This window comes from Ornithodoros turicata, unplaced genomic scaffold, assembly GCF_037126465.1.
Source record: "Ornithodoros turicata isolate Travis unplaced genomic scaffold, ASM3712646v1 Chromosome68, whole genome shotgun sequence".
NCBI classification, from domain to species: domain Eukaryota; kingdom Metazoa; phylum Arthropoda; class Arachnida; order Ixodida; family Argasidae; genus Ornithodoros; species Ornithodoros turicata.
Genome location: NW_026999389.1, coordinates 657,182 through 681,799, shown reverse-complemented (window position 1 = coordinate 681,799; position 24,618 = coordinate 657,182). Strand labels below are relative to the sequence as shown.

Genomic DNA, 24,618 nt, shown 5'->3' with positions numbered 1-24,618 from the left:
TCTGCTCTGATTTGTTGAAAACGGGAGGCGAACGCCTTTTTTGTGATTCATAATTGTCACAGAAAAGGCGTACGCCTCCCGTTTTCAACAAATCAAGGTAGATAACGATATCATTCGAGATGATGGTTGGCTGGGAGCGTGTTATGCGGTGAAGTTCATTTTTAAGAGTGTAGGACCACATATATTATGACAAAGCTATGCCGCAAAAGTTCTGAAAAAACATTCATACACATATACTCGAAACTGCCCAACAATACCACTGCTTGCTGGTACATCATCAAAGATACAATAGGCCTCAGCGAATTGCCATTTAAATCCGAGGCTGAAAATGGTGCAGTGAAAAATCAGACCAAAATGTCTTAGACCTCATGCTGAAATAGCAAGGTTGGAGTGTAAGCAACAGCTATTGATGCCAGTTGAAGCAGGACTCCACAAGTGGCGCATGATAAACCTGAGGCTTTCAAAATGCGTTCTCACTGCATCACCCTGCAAGCAGGGTCTGTGGGAAGCCTCAGAAGTACCGTGCACTGCCTGGGGAGCCCTGCATCAACTGGTATCAATAGCTTTTGCCCACACAACAACCTTTCTACTTCTGTATCAAGGTTAATATATTTTGCTTTGTAATCTTTCACTGCAGCCTTAAATCACCCTCAAATTTAAGCTCAATGTGCGGATAGCGCAGTGCTTCCCCTAACTGTGCTGAGCATTGTTTGCTAGCTGCAGGTAACATCTTTTGCCAACCTGCATATAGCCGATGTGGCTTGAAGACGACATTTATCTGTGCTGCTCATTCTGGATCTGGGATGAGTTCTTCCTCTTGGGAGACTTGTGCTTTACTACGGCTGGCTCTTCGTTCTTTAGCCCTACGCAGCCAGTCCTTTACTGCAGCTTCAACTTCCTTGTAGGTTGGGGTAGTGTCTGCAGCTGTGCCACTTGCTTTTGACCGAGTTCTTGCTCTACAAAGGTCCTCTGAAGTGAAAACATGTATCATGAGGAAATAGAAAACCACTTTTGCTACATTTCATCCCTAAACCATAGCGCTTCACTAAATACCTGATTGTCGGTAAAATACGAGTTTCTCACATGCAGCTGTTGTTCCTAACATGCCGGGTAATTTTATTTGTAGTCTATCAAAGGTGCCTTTCAAAATTTTCTACACGGTATTTTCACCATCAAAAAAGGCAAATTTGTTAAATTCTGAATTTGAAGTCACTGGAAATTCAGGTGTTAGGTTTACTTGGCACTCTGTAAATGCAGCCACTGCCAACACACACACACACACAAAAAAAAAAAGCAAAGGTAAAGTTGCAAAAACTGCCGTTGCTTCACCAAATCGGATATCTTTGTGCAACCATGCTTTCCCAGGCAACTTCAGCATTGCCTGTTCAGGAGTTAGCGTGCCTTCTTCCCTCAGCAGCGACAGAGGTACACAAGAAAGAAAATTCAAGAGGGCAAAACAGCAATGTTCCATAGCCTTCTCAATTGCATGTGATCATGCATTTATGTGCCTCGACAAAGGCGCTGTGTGCACTCTACCCTGCTCTTATTTGTACTGTAAAGTGACTGCCTGTTACAAAGTTATGGGATAAACTGCTCTGTATCGAAAAAAAAAAGGTTTGGATGACAAATCCAAGCATATATTTCAATAGGTAAAGCTGTAGAAACCAAACATTTACAGTATTTATCTTTCCATGGGCAAAAGCGCACAGCGTACAAATGCTGAAGACTGGGGCTGTGTGAACAGCAGCATTGTGGTTTGAATCGAACAGCATTTTTTAAATAGTAACAAATAAAGTATTTTCAAATAGCAGTAAAATATTATGTGGTTTACCACGTAATATCAAGGGCTTGAACACATCCAAATCCATTCTGGAGCACCCTTTGGAGCAGCAAAAATTTGGTTTCGGAGCAGCCAAATGACCTTATGAAGGGGACTCGTGTGCTTCTCCCTTAAATTAAAAATACTGCAGAGCCAATGTTTTATACTTGAGCCTAAGATGTGCATGTAAAAATGGGCGTAAGTGTTGTGTCTTGGCAAGAAGGACCGCTGCCTCAGTGGCTTGGTTGGTAGTGTGTCGGCCTTCCAATCCCAAGGCCGCTGGTTCGATCCTGACCGAGGAGGCTAGCAATTCGGTAGCAGGTATGGACTGTTTATGCACAACGTCCCCGGAAGGGATGTTACACTGTGTGTGAGATTTCGCGCATGTTAAAGAACCCTCAGGTGGGCAAAATTTATCAGTAAACCAACCACTGTGGCATCGTTCAAGATCGTAGTTGTCTCGCGACCTAAACCCTGAATTATTATTGGCAATAAGGAATGTAGCAACTGGATGACAAGGTATAATTAGAACTGGTAAGGACAGATACATTCATAGCTCCGGTTGACACCTGATGCATGGAATCACTAACCACGAGTAGTAAAAGTCTGCCTCCGGAATGGCCTCACCTGAAGAAAGAAACTTACACTCAGCATGAACTAAAATTTTTAAATAGCACTGAGGTAGTGCACAAAACATGACAAAACTTTTTTTACTGAACAGAGTGGTGCAACAGCCTACTTGTCTACTATTTTTGCTGAAAGCTCTGTAGATTTTTCAAAATTGAATTTCGGAGAGTTCAAAGAAAAAGGTGATCACTTCCATTGATGGGAAAAATTTGTTTCCTGCCTAGCGTCCCCTAATGACATATGTGTTGCAATAGCAATGTGAAAATGGCAACTAAAGGCTGTCTCCAAAATTCTGGTCTTTTCACAAAATGTCCAATTTCTGCACTAATATAGCATGCATATATACATTTTTATTCTGAACATAAGACCTGCAAATAGTAAAATAATACGTACTCAGCAGGATATCACAACTGTTAAGTTCATAGAACTTCATCTTCCCTTTTTTCCCGTACCAACTAAATTGCTCGGCAACTGTGTCACCCATCAAATGCTGCAGGGCTACAACAGTCTTCTCCTTTGCGTGTCGGCCCCCAAATTTGCAGAAAAAGGCTCTCTGAAAGGAGATGTTCAATGAATAGAAGGACTATGAAACTAACATCTGAAAACTAGGAGTGTACAAACACTGCAGGATGGTTGAGCTAATACATGTTTCACTTCCTTCCAAAAATAGAACAGTGGTAAAAGTTGCATTCTGATGGCCATTTCTTTGAATTTTGAAATGTCGGCAAAGACTGATGCTAAGTTAAACGAATATTTCAAACTAAAATAAGCGACATGGATAAAAAATTCGGTGCTAAACCGGGGGAGCTCGGGAAGCTCATTTGATAGGCTACTTGAGTCTGTGAATCACCCGACAAATACTAACTGTAATTTTATGATAGTATAATGCCAAAGCACAAAACTACAGACCTTTGAGATTTTTATCCCCATCATTATTAATGGCATACCTCGTCCTGAAATCACAACTTTTCATGCCATGCAAAAAAAGAAAAAAAAGGAGAGAGAGAGAAAAAAAAAGACTGCATGTAAACCCATGCACAAAATGTATCAATGAAACAATGAGACACTAAAAAAGCTTGTGTAAAGTGGACTTCCTGCAGTGGTTGCAGTTGCAGACTAGAGCCCGATTAAGAAAAGGAGCTGGGTCATTTCACGCCAGACGTCCGAGTGAAAAATTTGACCATCGCAGATATTGTTTTAAAAAATCAGGCGGTGTTGTTGTGATAAGAAAACATTACTGATAAACTTTCTGCGCGTTAAAAAAATTTTCGCCTTGAAATTTGAACATGAAATTTACGGAATTGTGCAGAACCGCACCTTCAAAAAACTAATCGCGCTGCGTAATGGAGAATGAAATCGGGCATATTTTTGGACGGGATAGCAGCTGAGATAATGATGCTAGCACCGGAAGTCCCAAAACGCACTGTGGACACGTTCCGTGCAATTTCAATGGCATGCAAAACACTGCCAAAATTGCAAACTTTGCCATTTTATTTCACGCACATGCTGAACACAAGAGCGTTGGAAATAATTTACAGGCAAGATATTGTGGGGAAGTACAACATTAAAAATTTGCCGTCCAGAAAAACGGAGGATAAGTTGGCGAAAAAAAATATGTTAAATTGTCATTTTTTCAGAAAAACGGCAAGTTTGCCTCGAAATATCGAAAATGGTGGGCCGCGGAAAAATATGAGGGAAGCTTACTGAGATAGTATCAGGTGCATTGAGCGGTCTGAAAGTTTCAAAAAGCTATTATTTTTTGTTTCCGAAAAAATAATTTTTGAAGGTTGGCATGTGGAGCGGCCTGAGCCGCCGAACGAACGTCACGGAGAGCTCCGGCGATGCAGCCGATCGACGGCGCATCAACAGTTCAGTCGTCTGCTACACGAAAGTGCGCAAAGTTTCCGGTGGGACAGCTCTCAAGCAACTGTTCATCCGGCATGCATCTACTATCGCGAGCAAGGCGAGGTCGACGGCTCTCTCCACGTGAAGTCCTACTCCATCATTTCAGATCATCTCACACACGACAACGCAACGGTGTACGCTTTTCAGAAAAGTCTCATAATGGAGATCATAATGTGCTATCCCGGGTGTAACCAAGACTCACTATTTTTACGATGGGGCAAGCTCTCAATACAAAAAAAAAACTTCGTTAATCTCTGCCACCATCCTGACGACTTCGGGATTGACACGACATGGCAGTTCTTTGATAAATCGCACGGCAAAGGGCCATGCGATGGCATTGGGGGCACCCTGAAGCGATTAGCTGCAAAGGCAAGCATTCAACGACCATTCACGGAGCAGATTTTGACTCCAGTACAGCTGTTCCGCTGGGCACAAGAGACGCTCAAAAATATCACTCTTATCTGGGTTTCGGGTCTTGATGTTCGGAAAGCAAGTGAATTCCTACAGCACCGGTATCAAAACGCGTCGTCGATTCCAGGCACACGCCGCTATCACAGCTTTGAACCAATTGATAAGCACACAATCAATGTTGGACTGACGTTGTATTCTAAGAAGAAACGGTTCCCGGCACTACGAGGACCTGTACCGGACGACTGAAATAATGATGCGCCGTCGATCCTCTGCGGCGCTGGAGCTCTCTGTGACGTTTGTTCGGCCGCACAGGCCGCTCCACGTGCCAACCTTCAAAAATTATTTTTCTAGAAACAAAAAACAATACCTTTTTGAAACTTTATCAGCTTGTTCAACGCACCTGATACTATCTCTGTGAGCTTCCCTCATATTTTTCTGCGGCCCACCATTTTTGATATTTCAAGCAAAGCTTACCGTTTTTGCGAAAAAATGACAACTTAACATATTTTTTTCACCAACTTATTCTCCTCTTTTCTGGACGGCAATTTTTAATCTTGTACAGCCCTACAGTATCTTGCCGATGAAGTATTCCCAGCGTTCTTGTGTTCAGTATGTGCGTGCAATAAAATGGCACAGTTTGCAATTTTGGCACTGTTTCGCATGCCATTAAAATTGCACGAAACATGTCCAGAGTGCATTTTGAGTTCTCAGGTGTAAGTATTATCGTTTCAGCTTCCATCCAGTCTAAAAATGCGCGCAGTTTCATTATCCATTACGCAGCGCGATTAGGTTTTCGAAGGTGCGGTTTTGCGCAATTTCGTAAATTTCAAATTCAAAGTTCAAGACGGAAATTTTTTTAACGAGTTGAAACTTCATCAGTGATGTTTTCTTATCATAACAACACCACCTGATTTTTTAAAGCAAAATCTGCGATGGTCAAATTTGTCACTCGGACGTTTGGCGTGGAATGACCCAGCTATTGCAACTGGATTCCAAAAATGTTCGAAAATCTAATCAATCCATGAAGAGGGCATCGTAGTTCTCTACTATTCTGAACACGTTACTGAAAATTATTTTTTTCCTACATGAAAATGACCCAGTGCAGAGGATGTTGGTAAATTCCAATCAACATTCCCAAAAGTTTAGCAATTCCACAGAAAATCTCTCTGTCGAATAACTCGTGTGGAATCCTAGGCTTGCGGAAAATACGGGTGAAAATACACCTTGCACGAAAGAGATTAGGACGTGGCGACAGCAGACGTCTCACACCACAGAAGCATACTGGTGCAATCTTTGCTGATGGCAAATTTTGATCCAGCTGCCCATTTGCTGTATGGAAAGCCCAGAATATTATTAAATCAGGTGGCGCAGACATCTGCCATTCCTGCCACACCTGGCAGAACTTGGTGAATGGAGAGAACCTTTTTGTTCTACATTTTGAGGTGGAAGTACAAAGGACATGGCCCCTGCATGACTAAATATGGAAAAAAAAGACAGGTAAATTGGCAGCAAGACCACAGAGATATGCAAAAAAGCATATGTGGATCAGTTAGCCATATAAAAATGCCAAGCCCAATTTCAGAATGTATCGGAGAACGAACATACCAGTTTCTCTCTTCTGTCAGCCGATGTTTTCAGTTCATTGTCAAAGAACAAAAATTCATCGAGGTCCTCGAATGGCCTTTGGAGGAAGTCATCATCCAGCTCTTCATGCACCCGAGTTGTCATTTCCGACATGATCAAATGCAGCTGCTCACCGTGTTCTTCTTGGTTGAGCCTGATCGTGTGAAGGAGCCTGATGATCTGTTCAAAATCTGTAATCGGAAGGAAAATGAAAATACAGTCAAACCTCGCTACAACGAAATCCGAACAACAGCGAAACAACTGACAGGTCCCAGCAGGTTCCCAAAGTCTTGAATTAAGGTTGTAACCAGCAATCATAGCTCACTATTTTTTTGCACCTTTGTTCTTTTTTTTTTAAGTTACTACAGTCAATGTGAAGTTCTTGTACAGTAATGGTTGTGGCTTCATTGGATGGAATGTCGCCTACAAGTGGCACAAGCAAGACATAGTGTGCTACATCTTAACTAGGGCCTGACTTTTTCGGGTTATATTTTTTGCCAAATTCGGGGGGTAAATATCGAGTGATATTTTCAGTTTAAAATTCGGGTGTGTTCGGGCTATATTTGTTGTGATTTGACACAACGTGAGCGAAAATCGGGGAAATTCGGGCTTATCTGGATTATATTCTCATGACTATTGAGCAGCTCTCAAGAGGATCTGTTAGGATTTCTCCTGCTTCGTCATTTTTGCTATTTTATTTCAAAATTTTTGATGATTTCCGTTACATACGACACAGAAGCAAGCTTATAGAGTTGGCGTTTCGAGTAGATTCGAGTTAAACCACAACTTTACAACTATCGTTTGGGAATAAACAGTGGGTGTATTTGGGTTTAACCCAAAAAAGTTAAACCCTACCTATGGAGCATACACTATTCATTGGAAAATAGAGTATAAGCTGCTGCCCACCTCGTGCATACTTTGAATCTTCCACACTTGACATTGACCTCTGTCTTGACAGAAGTTGTCGAGGTTGGGGTGGCTGCTGATCCAATCGCTGGGACATTGCATGAACCGCTGCGAAAAGTGTTTTGCATTTGCAAGTACTGCTTGGGCAATGAAGTACAAACACTCACTTTGTGTTCCTCCAAGGATCCCCTCTGAATAATTCCTGGAGCTCGAACCTCTGGAAGGTTGAACGTCCGCTGGAGCAGATGTTTCCGCATCTTTGCGCACAAAAAGTGTTAAAGGTTGGAATGCATAGGGAACAAGAAAATTTGCTGGAAGATTGCACAGCAAACAGTGTTGGACTTTGGACAACTTATTTGTTGTTCATGCAAATGTGACAAATTCTAAATTGCAGGTAATTTAGCCTCACGAATTGAAGTCTAGAAATCCTGTGATTGGAAAGTGATCATCAACTTTTCTTCACAAAAGATCAGAAAGTACTACTCCAGTCTACCCATGTCTCCCATAAAGTGCTGCTTGTGATATACTTGTCTGAAATCTGGGTTTCGCGGTTCCACACCATATGCCACGCTCTCGTGTATCCACGCACCCCCACTTTCGAGCCAGAAAATGTGAACGAAAGTAAATAAATTAAGAAAAATAGACAAGATAGGTCCCCAAACCGCACTTGCATAAGCTCAATTCGCATGACACTGGCTCACGAAGCTGATTCACTCACGCCGCACCGCCCGATCACGTTTGTCATATCATAGGCTTCACGTGCAGTGCATTCATGTTCCAGGGCATTCGGTTGCCTTTGGTTCTGGGGGTATCTACGTGGAAACATTTAAATGCGTAACCCGCGGGATGTAGGGGAGTACGGTAGTACAGTCACGGTACAAACAGTACAATAGTTAGAACGCCAGGGAGCCAGTAGAGCACGTGAAACATCCGGGTTGTACTGCCAGGCTGAAAGAGTACGTCGACAATGACGACATACCAACCCTTCACAACTGTACACAACCCTCAACATTGCAGAAGAATGCTGACCTCAACAACGCAATAGACGATATGTGGAATCCTAGAGGCCAGTGTGACGCGGTGTACCTTGGGAGCCCGTTTGTTCCCCTGGCACCTTCCTTCTCTCTTTTTCTCTCCGGGCTTGATTCTGCCGAGAAGGAGGGAGAGAAGGAAGTGCCGTGGAACAAACGGGCCCTCCAGGACACACCATGTCGCGCTGGCTGTAGGATTTATGCATATAGTCTATTAGAAATTAAATAATCGTATGACAGTTTTGAAATCCCGGGAGGACCATAAACACGGAAACAACGGCGACCGGCCGCAAAGATGTACTGCACTATACATGGGAATGGGAACTTTTTTGTTTAACAGCGCAAAAATTCAAATATGTGTTCCAATGTGGCGAGATGCAGTAATTTCATAAACAGATGCCACTGTTCACAATTAGTACATTCAAAGTTGCTATGGCAGACAGAGGCTTCAAAATACACAAAACAAGGGAGAGAAGCACAGAAGCGGTGCATTGGTTATTAAGCTGGCAAAAGCACATTTATCATAGTTTGTACCTAAATGCTTACTTTGTAAAGAGATATACTCCGTGTGATTAGTATCTGGGTTTCTGTTAACTTCAAAAGAACATTTATCATAGTATGTTGTAGAAAAAGTATGTTGCCTGATGAACCCAGACCCATGCAATCATGAGTATCATGGCTTCATCACAAGGCTCACAGAACCCCCCGTTCAGAACTACTGGTGTAGAGCTATCATATTATAAAATGAATTAATAAAAAATCACATTTGCGGCCAGCACAGACACACTATCAACCGAACGATGGTTAGTATAACATAGTTGGTTAACACTTACTCAATGGCCTACTTCGCCTTGGAATGGAGACACTGGGATCCCATGAGCTGCTGAGAGTAGAGCCTGCCAGCCTATCTGATGCGGGAGATGAAGAGCCTAAAAGAATATTACAATTTTGTAACTTTTAAAGTTCATAGTGCTAGGACTTGAGTACACTAGTATAGTACAAATAGAGAGAAGAAAGAAGCATTGGAGCATAAATAGACCCTGAAGTTTCGGGGACATATTTTTTTTCTGGATTATAGAATAAACTATCATTGTACCATTTATCCGATGTCATGAGTATCAGAAGTAGAGGTCTACTGCGTATTTCACGAAAAATTAGTCTGTCACTGCCGTGAGGTGCCAAGCTTAGGTGCATTTTGGTAGAAATTGGGTTTCACATTAAATAGGTGAACCTGGATTTGGGGGTGCAAATTCGAAAAAAAACATCAGGTTTAACCCCAAAATTTCAGGGTCTGTGCATAAATCAAAAGGGTGTTTTTCCCTTTATATGCTTCAACACTGGGAATTTTAAGCATGCTCAGAATAAGGCTTGGACAGGGCAAGGCACTCATGGTTTTAGTTTCACTAAGTTAACTTCGTTACAGTGCGGCAGAACGAAAACTGAAGAGGACTGACTGGCCAGAGCTGAAAGCTCTGGCTATTCATAGGATGATTCCTGTGTGAAGCATGCAATTTGTATTGGGCCCTCTAGTTAATTAGTTGTGGCACCCACAGGCACCTATTTTGTCGCATATAAGGCCAACCTACATAATCCCACCCCAACAATAATAATATCCCACCTACATACCACTCTGTGACAGGCCAAGAGAATAAGTAGCACTTGATGGCCTCGTTTCCAAAGCTTCAGCTGCTCTGCGACGTGGTCCTTCCTTGTTACTTCTCTGTGATGTCGTTCTTCTCAGGTCCCCTGCACCAGAAAATTAAAATTTTAATAGTCAGGCATCTCAGAAGAAGGTATCTCCACCAAACTTGACTCACCACTGCACACTTCATGATTTGAAATTACTGCTTACTGTATAGATACATCGCCACAGTAATTATGATATCGGTGGTCTCAAGCTCCCAATTTGTAGTCAGAGGAATGATTTAAAAAAGAAAAAAAAAAGAGCAGAAAGCACAGCAACACAGCAAGGCAGAAGACCAATGTACTGAGTGCAGTTGCTGAAGCATAGCATGTATATGACATTGCACAGGAGACTGTGCACAATATCTTTAACACAAGCAACACAAAATAGATACTTGAAACATGTGACAACACATGTGAAGGCTTTTGCCACCTACTTGTAGCTTGCATGGTTGTCGGCGGTTAATTAAGCTAGTATTGCTAACTGAACTTGAAAAATTTAAAATGGAACGTAAGATTTTTGCACATTAACTTTAAAGCACATGCCTAATGAAGGCTATATCAGTAAAAAGAGAACATTGAGCAAACATACATTTTGTGGCCGCGCCTTGGCGGGTGGTGAACGTAAGCAGGAGCTTAGAAGCCTAGCTCCACTAATGTTCCGAAACAGTATCCGTATAATAACAAATGCAACTCCATAAAATGTGGGGTCATGCTCGCAATTTGAACACACCAACAACAGTACAGTGTTGCCAACAATAAGTATCACAGTTGCGGTCAATTAATGAACACCTGACATGCAGAAAATCTCCTAGCACATGTATACCTCTGCCGGGTATCACCAAAGGAGGTGTCGGCAACCGGGGAGTTGGGGCATGCGCAACACTCTCAACGTCTGACATATCTGACACCTGGCGTGATGATTCGACATCCGAATCACTGCTAATTCTCCTCCTCCTTCGCTTTCGTTTTCCCCTGCCAAGCTCGATCTCGCTGGCCAGGTCTGATGTGTCTTCAGCACGGGGCAGCATTTTTCTGGCATCCTCATACGTTCCTACATTGATATAACAAGAAGCTGTTTAACCAAATAGAGTAAGCTAACATTGCCACTGAAAAAGGAACTTACTGAACCATCCAACAGCCACACACGGAAACCACTTCCAACCGGGCCCTGGCATTGTTCCTGAGATGACGAGCTCCCGTATTCGGCGAGCATCTTTCACTGGTGGCCATGCACACATACCGTCATTCTCCCAATTTCTGTGCGCAATGTCGACAGTGTCATCACCAAATTTCATAATCACAAAGTCCCTGTCTCCTGGAAAAATGATTGCAAATAGACGAAATTACTTGGAGATATAATGTAGGAAACAGCAGCGGTGGTTGTAGCATCAGAAGGAATTAATGCACACACAAGTTCTCCTCAAGCACAGTGAACCAAAGGGAAAACTGCCCAGCCATTGCGATGTGGCAGTCGTAAGCACTTCTTCACTACAGACGTTAACGGCCAGCAAGACAAGCTTGAAAGATGAGTGGCTAAGTATATGCCCAACATAGAAGAGCTGCACGGCTGCGAGTACAAATTTCTTGTCTTCAGAAATTTCCTCCCGATTATGCAGGGCTCATGACTATGTGTGCAAAAGGCAATGTTGTACACTACGACTATGCTGCCATCTTCCATGATACAAGTGCTGTCCCTTTTGTTCTTCCTCAAAGTAAACTTGTCAGGGATTGTTATCTTCTTATACTGTGGGCCAGTGGACCCAGCAGGAAGTGGTCCATTGTTGTGCTGCAGTGAAAAGGAGGGCTCAGTGGAAGGGACATGAAGCGGCAATGGGATTGCTCTCTTCTCGGCCATTCGATTGTGCAGCTGTTCGAGGGGCATTCCTGGTTTTCGCTGAGACTTCTTCAATTTCCTCATGTGATTTTCAAAAGGAAATGCGCTCCATGAATCCAGTGGCCCGTGGGTGCGTACGTCTTCTGCCAGGTGTATTAGTGCATGGATGTTGTGTGACACCAGGTGGGTACCATACAAAAGTTAGTACGTGGCCACAAAATGCCGCAGTAGTTTCTCTGCATAGTCTATGTAGAGCGTGCAGTGGAGTGGACTGGCCAGGATAGTGATTGCACAATGCAGCACCATGAAATTAGAGTACATGTCCGGGGGAATTCTTCCGTGTAGCGCAACTGGGCCCACGTACAGCACAAACAATCTGAATTCTGTTGCTTTCCACCTTTCAAGGTCTAGAACGCTGCGGGGTTTTCGACTGAAGTCACTGGTGATGTAGGGCTGAAGCTTGACCAGTTCAATTGTGATCTCCCCTTTTGTGTTTACTCCTACCCTGTACTTCCTAGAACCTTTAAACCACAGAAGAAGCAATTTGTGGACGACTCCAACACATACAACATGCATGTCCTCAAGGGGTACCTGCTTCACGAGGTCAATTGGAAGGCGCTCCAGGACTGTTTCACCTGTGTGGTGCTCACTTTGATCATGGCTACGAAAGCTGAAATCAGTGCGCAGAGGAGCAGTCAGCTCAGGGAAAGACATCCTTCGAGTGTTGTACTCTCCACGGGTCACACATTTCGTGCAGCTGAAATGGCCACAATGGCCTTTTATGTTCAGGATGTACGACTTTGCTGGTGCATCACAAATTATAGCACCCACTGCAAGTGCAATTTGTTTGTGTTTGATGGTGACTCCGTTCTGCAGTGCATCCTCCAGTTCCATTACAAAGGGCTCCAGGAAGGTATTTGCTGACAGAGCCTTGGCCTGACCGTAATACACACCTGCAGGAAATGGCTCAGTGTTTCTGTAGTTAGCCACTTTACACAATATCGGCCAAAACTGACTTCTAGTGCTCTTGGTGAGGGGTAGGCCATCCACGTTGATATTAATGGTGATGACATCAGGCAATTCTGCAACAGGGTCAAGCACGTGACGAAGGCCATTAACAAGTCCAAAATGGCAGTATTTTCCCTCGCACATGTCAGTAATGCCCTGAGGTGCCCTTGGCGTTTGCAAGAGGGTTCTAGCACAGCCGGGAAGAGCGGCAAGGCATGAATGACCACGTAAAATTGACAGCAGTTTGGTTATACTGTCATGGCTATTCCCTGAATTGATTGCCCACACTCTCAGTTTGTCTGCAACAGCCTGTACTTCATCGGTATCTTCAAACTGCGGCGCGCCGGCAGTTTCGATGCTAGCCTCTGTGATATTGCGGAAGCTTTTGTCATTTGTTGGTGCGCCTGAAGCAGAAACATGACCAGTATCGCTCGATTTTTCGCTCGGCACTCCACCCCAGTCATGGCTGTGGGCATGTTCAACGAACTCGTGAAGGGTATCATTATTTTCTTCGGCACTTTCAACCGCACTTCGCCCTTCATGTGCGTCCTGACCATTGGAAGACGTACAGTGGAAAATTTCATCGCCCTTGATACGCTGGACATCTTCATCACCAAATGTGGTCAACGTATCAACAACACGCCGATTTAACCGATAGTAAAATGTCGATTTCTTACGCTTCGGCATCTTGCATGCGTTCACAACGGATCATGGACAACCGGTAACTGACACTAACTATTACACACTTACAAACGCATCACTAGAATGCAATAACGCCGCTGATCACTCAAAGTAGATTATAGAAACGTGCATACCTTCTGTGTCCATCCTACACCGACGAACTTTGGCCAGACACACAAAAAATTCACTTCAAATGAAATAACACTATGACGAACGCCACTTTCCCATGCACTTTCCCGCCGAAGACGCACAAACGATGATGGTGATGATGATGATGACAGGTGGCCAGATGACAAGCAGTCAGCCGGCTTCCACGCCGAATCTAGCAGGACGAAGGAACACATACACACTTTGTGTGTATCGGCGTGTGGTTTGCTCACTTTTTTTTTCTCCTCAGTGCCCTTTTTATATGAAGATGTACCTGAACGTGCGGCGAATCCTTTGACAAAAGCGCGGTCTTTCGAACTTTGAAAACCTGAAGCAAGCTTAAGAAGTGTAATTTGGTCTCGTTTGGTCGTGACTTTCGCGAAAGTATAGGGATCTATTTTTCGCTCACATATCGAAGGTCCACATACGATTTTCCACGGACATCCGCGACGGACCTGTCACGGATGTTGAGATGTGCGCATCCGTGGCACGTACAATGGATATTCGATTTTGTACATGGTCATATGGACCAAAAACGTACATTCATCGGACATTGGGTGTTTTTGGGGAACAGTATAGCCGGTCACCCGTTTCTTGTTCGATATCTTCCTAATATCTAACTGGGGGCCGCTCCGATGAAGAAATGTGTCAGTGCTGTGTTTGCTATGTTACGTATGGGCTTTTGAGACCTGCAGCCAATTTTGCCTTCGCTACACGGGCGTCTCTCGATATTCCTGCAGGATGCCTTGTCGCCTTATCAGCATCGAGCTCTGCATTCTGCAAGGCATGTAAGACAGACTTGTGACCGCACCTAATATAAATACACCAATAAATTGACCGTAAGGTGTTTGGCTATTTTGGCTATGTTCAAATTATCCGACTTTGCTATTTTTGTCTACTTTCTGGCCCTCACTTGGCGGCCTACGGCTTGGGCGTCTGGTAACCCTGTTCCTGTCGCATGGTTCATGGGGGAGGCGCTAGATCCTGAGGGGTATCATTCGTTGTGTTCGTAAGCCTCGGCGGCGGTGGCTATGAATGTAGTGCCCTGGTCAGCGCATGAAGACATCGATTGTTCTCAGTCGTCAGTTTCACGCTGTCATGGGTTGACGTGTGTGTGTGTGTTGTGCTTCTTGTTTCATGCTAATTACCACATGGAGGTAAGTAATTTTAGTTCCTTGGTGTTTGTACTCCCGAATTTTTAGTGAAACATTCGCGACCTGTTTCAGCTGTGGTGAAATCAGTTAAATAAGTTCAATTTCGATAGATTTGCAGGCAACAGTGCTGAATGATGCGACGATCAAATTTGGACAACCAAAAAAGTTTATCTGTTCTCATATAGTCTTCGATAGCTTATAAATAGCCTCAGTGATGATTTAACGTGTGATACAGTTAGAATTTAGGGCTCAAAACTCCGCGGTCAAGCAGCAGTTACGAATTATACCCCTCAGGTTTTAAGCTCAGATCAAGTTACAACAACAGAACGACGTTTTCCTGTTCTTGTGCAGCTTTCGATAGCTTATACAAGCCCCAGTAAGTGACGTAACGTGTGATACAGTTAGAATTTAGGGCTCAAAACCCTGCAGTCAAGCAGCAGTTACGAATGATACCCCTCAGGTTTTAAGCTCCGATCAAGACACAACAACCGAACGGCGTTTTCCTGTTCTCGTGCAGCTTTCGATAGCTTATAGAAGCATCAGTAAGTGATTTAACGTGTGATACAGTTGGAATTTAGGGCTCAAAACACTGCAGTCAAGCAGCGGTTACGAATGATACCCCTCAGGTTTTAAGCTTCGACCAAATTACAGCAACCGAACGACGTTTTCCTGTTCTCGTGCAGCTTCGATAGCTTATACAATAGAAGCATCAGTAAGTGATTTAACGTGTGATACAGTTGGAATTTAGGGCTCAAAACACTGCAGTCAAGCAGCAGTTACGAATGATACCCCTCAGGTTTTAAGCTTCGACCAAATTACAGCAACCGAACGACGTTTTCCTGTTCTCGTGCAGCTTCGATAGCTTATACAATAGAAGCATCAGTAAGTGATTTAACGTGTGATACAGTTGGAATTTAGGGCTCAAAACCCTGCGGTCAAGCAGCAGTTACGAATGATACCCCTCAGGTTTTAAGCTCCGATCAAGTTACAACAACCGAACGACGTTTTCCTGTTCTCGTGCAGCTTTCGATAGCTTATAGAAGCATCAGTAAGTGATTTAACGTGTGATACAGTTGGAATTTAGGGCTCAAAACACTGCAGTCAAGCAGCAGTTACGAATGATACCCCTCAGGTTTTAAGCTTCAACCAAATTACAGCAACCGAACGATGTTTTCCTGTTCTCGTGCAGCTTCGATAGCTTATACAAGCCTCAGTGAGTGATTTAACGTGTGATACAGTTAGAATTTAGGGCTCAAATCCCTGCGGTCAAGCAGCAGTTACGAATGATACCCCTCAGGTTTTAAGCCCCGATCCGATTTGAACAATCAAACAATATTCTTCTTTTCTCATGTGGCCTTTGATAGCTTAGAAATGCCACAGTGAGTGATCAGATGGTTTAATTTTCAAAAATTATAGAGGATTTTATAAATGACATTGCCAAAACCTAAGGCTTGCAAATGATAATTACGGAGAGTGAAATGCTATCCAGCATGTTAAAAGCTGCAATCTTGAAGCTTTTTGTTGCCTAAATGCATTTCTTTCTATTGTTTCAAGGTGGAACCCCTGTAGCTGACCAAAAAGGCCAGGACTGTCAGATGCCATATATGAATTGGGTATGGGATAGAGAGAAATATTGGGATTCTATTGACGAATTTGCATACCCCTGCTTATGCTACTCCTCACTAGGCCAACCAAAGCAGGCACCCAATTGTTCTCGTGCTGAGCTGACGGATTCGTAACTGACATGCTTTACTTATAATTCTCAGTAATTTCACACTACTCACAATTATGTTTTACTTTCAGTTCAAGTTCTTCAAACAGAGCTGACCCAACAGAAGGCCTCTGGTGGCACACTGTAATCAAGTGCGCCACTCCCACAGGATTGGCCTTTTGCATTCATGCCTGAATGCTGTCCAGGGCATCCCACAGGCACCAGCTGCATGACAATGCCCCACCCCACGGATTGTCTTATGCCAACAGCGTGCTCCCGTAGGGAACTATAGACACTAGAAGATGGACTGTGGACATGCTAAGGAATTCTTCAGTAGCTTCATGGTGCACTGGAGAAGAAGAAGCAGACCTGGACAAAGTAAACAAACGGCCCTTATCAGGGCCACCATATGTCTGCCACAATGGCTAGCGTTCTGCAGATAGAAGAAACCCTGACAGTGATAGAAGATCACTGAACTAACCATAACTCAAGCATGATGGCTACAACAGTGCTGATAGAAAACAATCATTGCAGTTGCAAATGCCATACATTTCACTAAGCACTGTATTTTTGATGATAGTAATATTTAGAGTTGAAGGAGTCATGTTCTGCCACTTTTTGGATGGTCAAAGTATGCATCACAGAACATATTGCTAAGGTGAACAGTATGTGGAACCGACTATAACTCCTGTTATTCATTCGCACAGAAAATATGAAGCAGAAAATGTCGAAGTTGTTGCGAGAGACCTGTACTATGTCTGTTCTATGTCTTTTGCAAAAGCTATCACCGTTTCTCAACAAAAGTGAGGTGGAGAATGTACTGGACGCCTCCATTTTCCCCCTTTCTCTCCGTACTGTAAAGGTAGTTCTTTTTGTGTAGTCCAATAATACGAGAATTTGAAAAAAGGTCTTTGGGTGTACTTGACATAATTGTGTGCCAGTCTATATCATTGAACCCCCGTGGCACTGAGGACAAAACTTTACCTAGACTGTATATTTGGGTCCTAAGAACGCCATTGGAGCCACAGGGCATATTGACTTTAGACCACATCATGCAGGGCCACAAGGAAAAGAAACGATTGTAGTTACCATAAAACTTTGGCATATCATACATAACATTGTACACAAAAACAGGACCGACATAGTTATTGTGGAGCCGAATAGTGGGTAACACCAAAAATTAATGGGCTTAAGGCTAACGCCAATAAATGGGCGGCCTTCCAAATAGAGTGCTGATAGTATGAAAAACTATTCGACCTTCAGAAAGGCTTAGGAGAATGTTCAGTAGCACTCCAAATTATCCATTTACTTACTGTATTGCTGCCTTAGTTCACAGTTGGAAAAATAAGTATAGAAAATCAAAGAGAAAGAGCTAGCTGGCATATTCACAGTGGGTTATGGCTTCGGGTTTGCTATGTTGTGTTTAATGAGAAGTGCAGAAATTTGGGCCAGTTGGTACATAACTGCAAAAGGGAACAAGAGCATACAGACGGGACAATGGAGGGTCAGAGCTGCTTACAACTAAACTATAATGATAAGAAACCCGACGCAGTCATGTGCGCAGGTGCACTGCTATCCCACCATGTCAAAACAACGAGTACAGTGCTAGACAAATGTTAGAGAACACGCTCCGGCGCATTCCTTCCTCAGAGTGACAGCAAATGGGACCGTACAAACTTAGACATGCGCGTATAGGTAGCCCAGTCACCTGTATGCAAGTCCGTACGATACCATTCGCTGCCAGCTTGTCACTCGGAGGGAGGAGTGTGCCAGAGCATGTTCCATAAACTTTTGTCCAGCACTTTACAAGTATAAAACTGATTAACAATGTAGAGTGGGCTAGTTGGTATGATATCTTAGACTATGGAGCTACGGCAGACAAGGACAATACACCACTCCATAATCAACTGGTTTATTTCTGGAAAAAGAGAAAAGGAAGGTTGAACGTTGGGATGGGGGTTTTGAGACGACCTGATTAAAAAGGAACTTTACACATAGTGGTGATCTTTTCCTGCTGTCCTTGTCTGCCGTAGCTCCGTAGTCGAAGTCTGTACTAGTATGTCAGACAAGACCCTCAAAATGACATTTTTAGGCATGTGCAAACGAAACCACCGTAGTGATAAGGGGTGACACAAGTGAAAAAAATGCCTATGATTTGAATAAAAATTCAAGTTTCTTATCCATCAGACAAATAGAAGCTTCAGTAGTACAACTGGAAGAGCCACTTCTTATTTCAGCCACTTCGACTACCTCTCTTTCGAACTGACAGTTTGCTTTTCTTTTTGGCTGAGTTCTTTCAAAAGCCGGGTTTTAATGTCACTATTTGATATAGTATAAAAATTAGGATGGACAGAAGATCGACTCAATCCTCGCATTAGCTACGGTGTGCTAGTGTACCATACCGCACGCGAATACCAGGTTGCCGTGTCCGTAGTTTTGTGAGGTTCGAGAGCCACAAGAACTGCTCGCATGCAGTGTATTCCACCTAACATGGACAGCGCAGCAGCAGTACTGGGGCCAGGCTGAAAACAATGCCTGAAAATCTGTTCTCCTAATTCGTCTTTAAATTTCGAGAGGGTAGCTTCGTTCTCTTTGGTGGCCAAGAGGCCGCGTGTTTGAGATCCCTGTAGATAGGGCAATCGCTTTCGAAACTAAACAACAAGGATCAGAAACATAACGCTGTCCTATTTCTGCGCAAAAGCACCATAGCTCATGCACAAAGCAAGTCTTCCAAAGACATGAACGGGTTTTTCCGGGGAACCACCACCGTGGGAAAACAGACACAAGTGCAGGTGGTAAATGTGAATCACGTGTCGCCCCCAAGATTTTTTTAGAATTTCTTTGACAGATGTTCAAAATTTAGTTTGCAGTTTATTGAGTTTATATACGTATATCCAACACCGCAGGTCCCGTGATTTCTGTCCTTTCTTCTTTCTTTCTTTTGTTTATGATTCATTTGCTACAGCAATTCACATATAACGTCGACTTAGTGAAAGTACACTTTATGTAGTAATTGTAATTTTTAATGCTTTTCATATCTTAGGGCTCCTCTTTGTTCGGTTTTTCGATAGTTCTGTCTTCCGACTTTCCAGCTTTCTGATAGTTCGGTCTCATGATTTTCGGCATTATATGATTGCCACTGCTCTTGGGCCCCGGATCCCGACAGCCTCGAAATACCCTTATCTCGTGACCACTTCTCCTTCCAACTGGTTACAAAAAGTGAAGTGTCCATAACCAAAGTATATTGATATGCAGATTAAGTAGAAAGGAAGAGGGGCAGATAAAAATGACAAAAACATAAGAGAAGGCGACAAATTGTCTTCGATCAAGGATACTTCTTTATTGATACTAAGGTCACAAAATGATCACGATGATCGGGTATGTTTAGGGTAAATCGTGCAACACAGTCCCCAAAGAAAATGACAAAAATATATACACAGTACCGAGAGGATAGAGAGGTAGCAAGCGAGCTGGTGGTATAGATCCATAACACAGACAAGCTTGTCGTTTTTTGTCCCCCAGTCTCGGGTTTTTTATTTAGAGATAACCATATATAAAGTAATTGATCCTCTGTATGCAATAAGCAAGCCATGCATGTAATGCAATCCCCTTTCGTGTATTTTTGCTGCAATGACGTCCACATACCAACATGTACCTGCCATAGAAAATTTAGGACCGTATTGCAATTTATTGACCTGTTACAGGAGGGTAAGAAACGAGAAATGTATGTGTGTTAATAGGATGGGCAGCCAGGTCTTGCCCCTTTTCTACACACGCATACAAATGATAGCTTAAATTGAACTGCGGCTTCCACTTCTTCCTAAACACTTCCACTTCCTAAACACTGCGGCTTCCACTTCTTCCTAAAACACGTTCTTCCTAACTAACACGACTGTGTCGGCAGTGATACTGAGCGTTGTAATCGAAAAGAAAGAAGAAAAAAAAAACGTGAGGGCACTAAGCTAATAAGTGGGACGAAGAAGAAGAAGAAGAAGAAGAAGAAGTCATATTATGCTGGTCACCTACGATATATTTTCAAGATTGTGCTCGTTTAGCAGCACGATACGCTCGACCTAGACTGCTCTGCAACGCACAGGTGACTTCACCCTACCTGGTTCTTCAGCAATCAAAGTACGACTTGTGAAAGCTGCTTGTATTTGCGCGATAAGGGTGTGTGCATGCGGTGTTACATTGGAAAATGATGTATCATGCTCACGGACAATTTCTGCTAACTCACAGACCCAAAAAAAAACGTATATGTTACACATTTTCCATTGCATTAGTCGAGGTAACCCGGCTGCAATTACTTCACCAAATACTCGAAGTTTTTTCGGTTTGGGATTTTTCGACTTATCCCCTTCTTGCATACAGGGGTTCAATCGTCAACTGAAGGGAAACTAAGCTAACACTCTACTGAACGCTAATTCTTCCTAAATTAGAGTATGCCGCTTCGGTGTGGGATCCAGGGCAACAATCATTCATTCACCAACTGGAAATGGTTCAGAACCGTGCAGCACGGTTTATTCTCGGAAATTATAGTCGTACAGCCAGTGTCACTGCGATGAAATCAGCCCTTAACCTATCTTCCTTGACTGTTCGCCGCCAGTTTGCTCGACTCTGTCTGTTCCATAAGATATATTACTACAACGAAACGCTAAAACTCCATTTAATTGCACATCCATCATACGTCTCATCAAGGCTTGATCATCGCCAGAAAGTTGGTGTCCCATCCTGCACTACTAAAACGTGTTTTGACTCATTTTTACCTAAAACCTCACTGGAATGGAATCATCTCCCGGGTCACCTTACCTCCATCACTGACGGTAGACAGTTCAGTAAACTGCTTCACGACCACGTGAATGCAGCGTAAGATTATTTAAGCTTTACATATACTAGTCTGATTGTCCACCAGTGATACTATCTATGCTCGTGTTTTTGGTTCGTTGTGTTGTTGTTGTTTTTTATTTTTTTTTTATTGTATTCCACATTGTTCCTGCTTTGTTTCAAGCCCCTCCCCTGTTTAATGCTGTAGCCCTGAGGGTAAATAAATAAATAAACTATATACATGCCATCAGCACAAAGCTTGCCTGTCTGTATTTAAAAGAAACACACGGGGCACCAAATTTATGAACGAATCTGTTAGCAGTAAGCAGGACAATGTGCTTCCCATGGAGAAAAACGACATTCCTATACCTAAACGTTGTTCGGCCTAGTTGGGCCGAGCTTGCGAAAAAGAGGGTTCGGCCAAGCTTTGATTGACATCGGCCTTACTCGGGCCAACTGAATACCGCCAACTTTGGGCCAGTATGTGACAAACCGTCCTAACAAACACGGGGACCAGTATGCAATGCCGTTGGGGCCATTGTAGAACCAATCTTGTTTTCTAGTCGGGCATTAGTTGGCTAGATAGCGTCCCATGAGGCACCAGCAATGATGGGCCAAGTATGGTCCAAATCTAATAAGATTCTCAACCAAGCATGGTTATGAGGTATCCCATGCAGCTTCTGCACCCCTCTACGCGATGCTCTATTCTATAACACCAGTGTGCCTTACACTGTATCTGGCAGGTGTGTATATTGCAAAAATCAAATCCAAAGGTTGAAAGTGCTGCTGCTGGTCGTGTGTGGCCTGTCTTAACATCGTTTTGCCGCTATTGGAATAGATATGTATACGTACCAACCTGCTCGATAGCTGTTATTGTCAAAGGTTATACACATTACAAACGAGTAGGAAATGGAAATTCCTACTCGTTTAAGTAATGCTCTCCGTGTCATTATGGCTCAATGTATGAAGCTGGTTTTCACCTTGTCTGAAAATAATTTTGCAAGCTGAAGAAAAAATATAGAAATGGACTTGTGTACATCGAATTGGACGACATAGACTAGCATCGTTGCTTTGTTGTTTCGAGCAGCAGCTGCTGTTTGGGGTTTGGGGTTTCCCCCCCCCCCCCCTCCCAAATTGTAAGTTTTGGTTAGTGCATTTGGAAGAGATGATAATGAAATCCTCCTCACCCATGTAAAGTCCCCATAGAACTCCTCCAGAAATATTTTTGGACTAGGCCTCTGCTTTGAGCAAAACGCAGTTTACGAACTGCCTTCGCAGGTGACATTATGACGACGTCAGCCCAAGTTGCAGCGACTTGTGCCAACCAAATACCGATCTCCGGCAGATTTTCGGCAATTTGCACTTGGACTTTTTGTCTAGCTGGACACAACGCTATTGAAAGATGTATCATTCCCATGTAGCATTCCTTTCCTTGCCTCTTTTTTCTCAATAAACATATCCCCCCTCCCTTGAGTTTGAAGAACCCAGAAGACGACGAGGACGATACAAGACTCGAATACGAACTAAAAAAATGTTATAGAGTACATCAGTTCTCTTGCACTATATTAATTTGTTCATACATGATCATTGTTTTCAATATAGTAGTGTGGTATTGCAGCGAAATTGTAAAAGCTCCTCGTGACATATTGCACCCGGACTACAACTTGTATTCTTCGAAATCTGAAATATTCCTCATATTTTCTTGATATCTTTACATTTTTACTGCAGGACCGGTTCCCAAGCGTAGGAAAGTGTACAGTTTGGTGGAAGATGCCAGAAAATTGTAATTGTGGGAAGAATCAGATAATGACAATAATTGTTGTATATGTATATTTTTCCTTTTATTAAATCGGTTAGACGTTCGGCGTCGTGGTGTGTATCTCTCTCTTTCTTTGTGCTGTTTTTACACCGTACCATCTACCCCAAGTGTCTGCGTTAGTTTGGTTACATTTGTAAATTTGAAACTTATTCATCTCTAACTAACTGTCATTCATCTCTCAGGCTAACCTGGCACATATACTTTCAGTGAATAGCAGCCGGATGCTCTTAAGTTGACCACCTGGCCATGTTTTCTATCAAATTCCTCAAATTTCTGGATTCTGCAGAGGATTTGACAAACCCGGATTTGAAATGGGATTTGATTTGGCATGAAAAAAGGCAAATAAGCAAGAAAGATGTTTTCACTTTGTTTTTCATAATATTAAACGGGCATAGTACTCGAGTTAAAAGGGGTGCATACAGATTTTGCCCTACTTTGGATTGTGCATGTACAGTACGCGATCCGCCCGAAATGTTTTAAATGCAGAAACTAGAGAGGGTTCAGAATATTGCGGCTAGATGAGTTGCATGGATGTTAGTATAAGCGAGATAAAGTCCAAATTAGGTTGGGATAGTTTGTCGACAAGGAAACAACAGTTACGTTTGCAATTTTTAGATAAGGTTACTACTAATAAAATTAGTATGACAAAGGAACCTCCTCTAATTACTTGGAACCTCCATTGTACATCTCATCGAGATTGATCATCACAGGAAAATTTAGCCCAACGAATGTATAGAGCTGATTTGTTCGGGACCTGAGTACGTGTTGTTTTATATACATGTGTGCTTTTCAGTTTTTCTTTGCTGTACTTATTGCTTACTTTTATTTGTATGTATCCCCGCCACAGTAATGTCGTAAGGCGTTGTTGCGTAATAGCAGAAATAAATAAATACAGAAAAAACTGTAATTCTAGATACATATAATGATTTCATTTGCTTCTCGAAAAAGAGTTGACTTTAACCCCATTTGTTTCATCAAATTCATATCAGGTCCCTCATGATGACCCATGAGAAACATAGCGGTGATGCACAGTACCCCTGACAAATTACAAAGTGCTTCGCATGCTTCCGATACACTTTCAACGTTTCGAATATGAGCGGGCTTCTATAGCCATGACGGCTTCAACCTTCAACACACAAACCCAACAAACTACAAAGCAGGCAAAAAGTTCCCAGTATTTCAACAACGCGAAAAAGATCGTCCGTGCAACATTCGTGTGAAAGAACAGGCCTATTAATAAACAGTACAACAAAAACAGATGAAATTGAAATAATGGCTTCATTTTTCCCGCGGAGGCAACTAGAATGCAAGGCGTCCCACACAGCAGCCAATGAGAAGTAGGAGCTACATTTTTGCGCGGAAGCACCTGGAAGAGTGAGTGACGCGGCAATGGTACCCCTCAGGATCTAGCGTCTTGTGGTTCATGGCGGGG

The 24,618-nt window shown here is 43.0% G+C and overlaps 1 protein-coding gene and 1 long non-coding RNA gene across 2 annotated transcripts; both read right to left on the bottom strand.

Moving 5' to 3' along the window:
- Positions 1-787: 787 nt before the first annotated feature.
- On the bottom strand, positions 788-7,396 carry LOC135374514 (uncharacterized). Its single transcript, XM_064607468.1, has 4 exons — positions 7,292-7,396; positions 6,368-6,576; positions 2,840-2,999; positions 788-969 (listed from the first exon to the last, which is right to left on the bottom strand). Exons 1-4 carry the CDS (start codon positions 7,386-7,388, stop codon positions 788-790), a joined length of 648 nt encoding a protein of 215 aa, XP_064463538.1. The 5' UTR covers positions 7,389-7,396.
- A 68-nt stretch (positions 7,397-7,464) lies between these two features.
- LOC135374506 (uncharacterized) lies at positions 7,465-10,059 on the bottom strand. The gene is made up of 3 exons (XR_010416932.1): positions 9,949-10,059; positions 9,156-9,251; positions 7,465-7,548 (listed from the first exon to the last, which is right to left on the bottom strand). It is a non-coding gene; the product is annotated as an uncharacterized LOC135374506 (long non-coding RNA).
- Between the last annotated feature and the right edge of the window lie 14,559 nt (positions 10,060-24,618).